This window comes from Cyphomyrmex costatus, unplaced genomic scaffold (genome assembly GCF_001594065.2).
Source record: "Cyphomyrmex costatus isolate MS0001 unplaced genomic scaffold, Ccosl1.0 scaffold274, whole genome shotgun sequence".
Classification (NCBI taxonomy): Eukaryota; Metazoa; Arthropoda; class Insecta; order Hymenoptera; family Formicidae; genus Cyphomyrmex; species Cyphomyrmex costatus.
The window spans coordinates 103,794-110,576 of record NW_017276844.1 but is presented as its reverse complement, the minus strand read 5'-3'; the positions used below and the strand labels follow the sequence as shown (position 1 = coordinate 110,576).

At 32.9% G+C, this 6,783-nt stretch overlaps 1 protein-coding gene across 2 annotated transcripts; it reads left to right on the top strand.

Annotated features, from left to right (window-relative positions):
• Positions 1–479: 479 nt before the first annotated feature.
• Positions 480–6,362, top strand: LOC108774783 (peptidoglycan-recognition protein LC). 2 transcript variants are annotated; one of them, XM_018540980.1, is made up of 4 exons: positions 480–1,157; positions 3,112–3,709; positions 5,333–5,482; positions 5,813–6,362. In XM_018540980.1, exons 2-4 carry the CDS (start codon positions 3,115–3,117, stop codon positions 6,331–6,333), a joined length of 1,266 nt encoding a protein of 421 aa, XP_018396482.1. In that variant the 5' UTR covers positions 480–1,157; positions 3,112–3,114; the 3' UTR covers positions 6,334–6,362. The 2 variants fall into 2 exon arrangements, with proteins under 2 accessions (XP_018396482.1, XP_018396483.1); XM_018540981.1 differs by lacking the exon at positions 480–1,157 and having other exon boundaries at positions 3,050–3,709.
• The last annotated feature ends 421 nt before the right edge of the window (positions 6,363–6,783 follow it).

The following is a 6,783-nucleotide window of genomic DNA, read 5'->3' as shown; positions in this document are numbered from 1 at the left end:
GATCACATTTTGTCCCGTCTAGTTTGAAACATATATATAATATTGTATATAATATAGATACATGTTCTTCATAATATAATTATTGCGAAATAATAATCTTTCATTTTTAATCACAAAAAATTATAATATAAATAATATAGGTATTTTGTTTATGCTGATTTGATAGAAATCTTCGACCTTAGAAAGGCGAAGATACAAGTCATCATCCGGTTTCACGAAAAAGATTAAACTTGTGTAAAGTGACGTTATCGCACATACATGCATATCGCAGCTGTATCGTTAACAGTGTGGTTGAGAAAAAGAGGCAAAGAGTGGGGCCAACGATTTCCGAGCACGTCTGACGTCTCACAACGCGACAACAGTCTATTCCGTGTCGAAATGAACGGAGAGATAATGCCCGCCATTACGGATGCCTTGATAATTGATTCCCTCGGTAGTTTGTCAACGAGTGCTTGACAAGCGCGGCTTGCTGCCGCAAAATCCATTCTTTCTGATAGAAACGATCGCCGTGGCGTGCATTTAAAAAAAAATATATATATATAAGATATCGCATTATATTTACGGTGGTTTTCTTATAAAACGCAGTGCGATAATGATATAGATTCAGTGCGCGAATACTGTACGATATTATGATAGTGCATCCGCGTGTATCAGCACAAGAATCCGTATTAGTGTTATTATTCGAATAAAATTCGAGACTACTGCATCCAAAAGGGAATATCGTGAACGCTGTACCAGTTTTCTGTTTTTCCATTTTTTCCTCATTTTGCTTCTCCTACTTACGCTCTCAACAATTCCACCTCCAAGCGTATGTCGTCCTTCGGCAACCGTGTGGCGTCATCGCTGAAGCCAGTATCTGTCTGACCAGTCTGACAGTGTCGTAGGATCAACGAAGATAATTGACAGTGGTCAGTTGAACCGAGCTTGTTCTCGTTTGGATTGTATGTACTTTATTCCTGCGGGTCAGTGCATTTAATTCTTCAACAGCTGGTGAAGTCAAAATCGCGTGTCGAAAACTGTCGGGGACCAGTTCGAATGAAGTTTTCCTTTCCGGGAAACATTCTCTACGATAACGACATATCATGTCGTCATAAATTGTTGGTGGATTTAGTGTTGGCAAAGTGACCGCCGCCAGCACAAATGATGATTTGTACGAGGTAATCTCGAATATGAGTCAGTCAATCCTTAATTTAGTAGATAATTGTTGTCGACCGGTTACACTCTGATTTGGGATTTTTTAATCGAGCTTGCCACTTGTCTTTTTACTTTATTTTACAAGTTAAATAAAATATTTTAAATGTATAGGTGTTTTTACTTTTCTATATTCATAGTGAACTTTGTTTCTATAGTTGATGTATAATTTACCAAAACAAGATGTAAAATATTATCAAATTTGCATTCTTTTTAGCTAAATTTTTTGCACGGTTTACCTCTTTCTCTTTTTCTTCAATACAGAGATAAAAAGGAAAAAGAGAGGTAAACCATGCAAAGTTCAGCTAAAAAGAAGAAAAAAACAGATTTATCTATTTTGTGACCGAAGATTAAATAATTTTACCTAAGCAAGAATTATCATATTAATTATAGAGATTTGTCATCGTGTGATGTAGATAAGCAATTGATCAATCTTATTTGAGCGTAACTTTCTGCAATATAAAATATTTTGAACGACGAAGATATTACGACGTTTAGTCCATGTTCCTTTTCAACTTCTTAGTATATAATCTTTATATCTTTTATATCTTTTATCGTTAGTATGTTCATAATTTGTTTACAATGTAATCAATTCGTTATACATAAATGTTTTGTATGCTTCATCCTTTTTCTAATTTCTGTGCTATTCACTTTTGTTAGATATATACTTTATCCGAATCATATTGTGATTAATCTCCATCATCTATAGAAATGGAGTTCCAATGAAATATTATTAACAATATATAAGAATTTTAAGAAAAAAATATTAATATGTAGGATAATAATTTTACTGAAATATTTATATATTAATCGCAACGATATATTTTTAAAATGACAATGTACGGTAATAAATTTGACGCAAAAAGAGTACAGTGACGTACATTACGGTGACTATAGTACGTTCGTACTCAAAAAAACACGCACATGATGGCACCATGAGGCATGACTCATCGGAACATCCCATACAGCACACAGTCATTTCAGCAATATGCAAGCTTCTGTGTTGTGTGAAATTATAAAGAATCCGGAACGACAATTTTTAATATAAATACGCAATTAATCGATTTACGATAATTAAATATAATATTCGTAATATATAAAATGCGTATAAGTGCGATTTCTATCCCGTATGCAGCATATATATAATGTTGGATCCTTGTTTCAGCAACAGCCAATGAATATAAATTTAAATAAATTTATCAAACACCAGATTTTACTTTAATCTGTTTATTTAAGTTTCTTATCTCAATACTATTCACTACGCAATTGAACTCTGATTGGCAATGTTTTGATCTAATTTTATGTATTCTCCACTGAATCACGTCGTTTTATAATTTACGTAATTTTCTTGATTGAAGCATTCTATTGCTATATGAAACAATAAGGACCCAACAAACATCCGGCAGTGTTGATTAGAAATGAGTTATTATTATATTCCTCAACGATTTAATTGTCGGTTTCATCAACATTAGTCAATTTTAAGCATAATTCAGATATTTTGTTTTTTTTTTTTAATTTTACAAGAACTAGAAAACACAATGTTTTCAATTAAATATAGTTACAAAATCTGGCAAGAAATTTTGAGTTTAAATATTTTGAACGTAAGATAATTGAGAAAAATTATTTTTAAGATAAAAATCGTAGCTTTTCCCAAACTGTTAAAAAATCTTACATTAACATAAAATCAAATTTCTGAATTTCTCTTTTCGAGAAAAGAGAGAATAAAAAACAAAGTATTAAACAGTACATTTATACTCTAATAGAAGTGAAAGGATTGTAACGACTTGACGAATTTATCTAAAGACCCTATAGTTACTTCTCCGTAAGCGCATAATTCTACTGCATGTGTGGCGTTTATCTTTTCAAAATATAAGTAAGTATATTCAATGTAAAAAAAAAAAAGGTGAATCTTCCTCGTAGCACATGGGTATGGTGACATTGGTACAACAACAGCAGCAAACGCTCGACGGTAATCACCAGTGTCAGAAAGATCAGGACCACGTGAACGGTGCTGTTGTGTCCGCCGAAAATCACGCGGTCGACAGGTTTCACGGCGAAGCTGCGTACTCGGCGAGAGAAACCGCGGTCGTCGCTCCAGGCAATGGTAGCGTTGGAGATTCCTCTACGCAGTGCAGTGACGTAGACGACGATGAGGAAGAGGAGACGGACGTTGAAGAAGCCGGCAGCTGGTTCACAAATCTGCCGGTATCCTCGACCATCATCCAGCAACATCAAGCAGTTGCCACTACAAACGGCGATGTCGTTCTACCGAACGCCGATCCGTCGAATTTTGGTGACGTTTGCGTAAAAAATTCAACGAATGTGCATCTGGGTAACAAGACCTTCTACAAGGGTCCGGTTACCATAAAGCAGTTCGTTTACACGAATCCTATTCCGATCCAGGATGCGAGTAAACTCGACGCCAACTGCGCCTCCGACGTCTCGGATTTGTCAACGAATAAAGATAATGGAACTGCCAATGGACCCATTTTCCCGCAAAATACTGAATTAGTTAAAGGTAATGATCTATTAGATTTTGTTTACTTTTCGTTGTTTTTAGTTTCGATTGTCTTTCTCTTCCAAAACAAAGATAAATACGAAATCGACAGGCAAAACTAAAAAGAATAGGTCTCATTTTAGATTTAGAATAGGACAATTTTATATAAGAAATTACGTGATTCGCACACAACAAATTGAATTACAATGTAAATATATTTCAAACACTTTGTGATATTATTGCAATAAGGATTTTGGAAATATCTAAATATTAAATCAAAAGAATCAATATTCATCTTAAAAATGTTCAATTTATCAATAGAACTTTACGCATAATTATAAATATATTTGCAAAAAAAAAACTGTCGATGAACTTCAAACGTTATAAGGCGACGGTTTTAGTAACGTCTCATGACAAATTTGACTGGACGTACTCATTGCACACTCATGCATATTAAAATCGTTACACACAAATTGATGTAAAGATGTGCTTAATATGAATATAAAAACAGGTTAAACTGTGAAGTCCTCAATATACATTTTAATGCGGACGTGTTTTATAATTCGAAATATTTGCATTTTACTTTTACAATATCAAATCTTATTGGACCGTGAAGTTTAAACTAATAAATACCGATGAGAACACATAACGGTTAAGCTGGATCTTGGATGCTTTTAATATGCAATTTAAAGCGATCACAATTTAGTGTGAATTTATATATTAGAATTTATATATTAGAAGCATTCAAGATCCAGCTTGACTGTTACGGCATGTTTTCATCGATATTTATTGTAGTTTTTACTTTTATACTGTGATCAGATTAAATTACGATGGCTTTAATATGCTTTAGTGCGTTCAATTGAATTTGCTATTATTAACATTAGAGATGTCATTTCACCTTGCTACTTTTACGATGTGATCGGCATAGCTTCATGTGGTATAGAGTCAAAGACGTCATCAAATATAATCTCTTTTTATACGTAAACATTTTTAACATTTCGAAATATGTGGTACTGATAGTTATTTTAAATAATGTATACATATATAATAGTATGTATAATACCGTTATATATTATTTTCATTACCGATTAAATGAATTCGATAAGAATCGATGATGTATGATATATCTCAAAGTTCTTTGAAGCGTATGGAATACAATAATCAATCTGCTATAATTAAAAAAAATCATTTTAATGATATATAACAAATATCATTAATTCTTTTGACTAATGTAACTTAATTAACTGTCACGACTATACTAGAATATATAGCGAGTTTCAATATTGTTGATATATTAAATTGAAATTTGTTCTTACACTTAATTATTACAAGAATTAAAATAAAACTAAATATAGAGCTATATTTACTGGTAGTATGTACGTGTTATGTTATTCTGGCATAAATTGGTGAATGCTACAAATTGTTTCACTCGTCGACTGAGAATAGAGTAACAGAAGAGTGGCATCAAACAAAAATTATAATAAAACACGAAGGATTTAATGCAATTATAATATATTATATATCTCTTGCTAAACACGCTTTCCAGCATAATGCTAATATTTGAATTTTATCCAACGCTATTACGTATAGCTCGTAAACTTGTTATAATGATCGTTCTAATACAGCGCTTTATAATTATTTTAGTGACGCAATGGCTTTGGACGTGGAGATGTGCAGCTTTATCGTGCGTTCTAGCTTTAATACTTCTAACTACTATAGTGGTCACATCTGTATATTTCATTCATCACTCGGACGTACCGATCTTCCCGGAAATTCCAGACTCATCGCTCGAAGGTAATTTCATTTGGAAATTTTTTTGCTTTGCAAGCATACAAAACGAACATTATCTTATCGTGATTACAAAATTTAAATCTGTGTCTGCATTCCATATTTGTTCTATCTATAAAAAGCGTGTCTGTGTTTTCCGTGAATCGTATATTAAAATATTTTGTATTTTCCTATACTTTGCATAGTAATGTTTCAAATTTCATTGCAAAAACTTGGTGTATGCGTCTGATTAAGATTGTCACATTTGATGTCAAATTAAAGAGTTTCTAATTAATTTGTCTGCATTTTGAACTATATACCTTTGTACGATATTTATTTTATTTTTCTAATTTTTAGGTATAACAGTAACTTCGGTACGCTTTGTTGAGAGGAACGAATGGGGTGCGCAGCCGCCCGCAGACCCCCTTAATAAAATGAAGCTGCCAGTACCATATGTAATTATTAGTCACACTGCAACAGAGTTCTGTACCACGCAATCAGAGTGTACATTTCACGTGAGATTTGCTCAGACTTTTCATATAGAATCTAGAAAATGGTCAGATATTGCCTACAATTTTCTTGTCGGAGGCGATGGTCTCGCATATGTTGGCAGAAGTTGGGACTACGTTGGTGCTCATTCCTTCGGTTTTAACAACAGGAGTATCGGTATTTCCTTTATTGGTACATTCAATTCAGTCGTACCACCGAAAACGCAATTACATGCCGCGCAAAAAATCATAGAGCTCGGCGTCAAAGCCGGGAAAATTTCACCTGACTACAAACTATTAGGTCACCGACAAGTGTCAAAAACTTTGAGTCCAGGAGAAGCCTTATATAATGAAATTAAAAAGTGGCCTCATTGGTCACCTCAGCCTTAACTTGATTATCTGGAAGTTTAAATTGTCAATAAAATACCATTTTTGAAAATATTTATATTTTTTTTTTTCTTTAAGTCTGTAGTTAAGTGTATTATGCATTTGTCTATTCTGTTTAGCTAAATTTCTTGCATCTTTTCTTCTCTTCTTTTTATACTAAAAAGAAAACATGAAAATGCAAAATATTCAGGTAAAAAAAGACGGACCATATTATGTCAGTAGACAAATAATTCCAAGTTTAGATAACAGTTGACTGAAAATATCTACGAGCTATACTTATAGATACTGTTACAAATTGCTCCAAGAATAAATCTTTTTGAAATGACAGAAAAGTCAGTCTTTACAGACTTTGTAGCATAAAGTTCAATTAGAATATGAGCTAATTAATGAAAGAAAAGAAATGCAGATACTAAAAGATACAAAACAAAAAACAGTATTGCATTGATCATACTT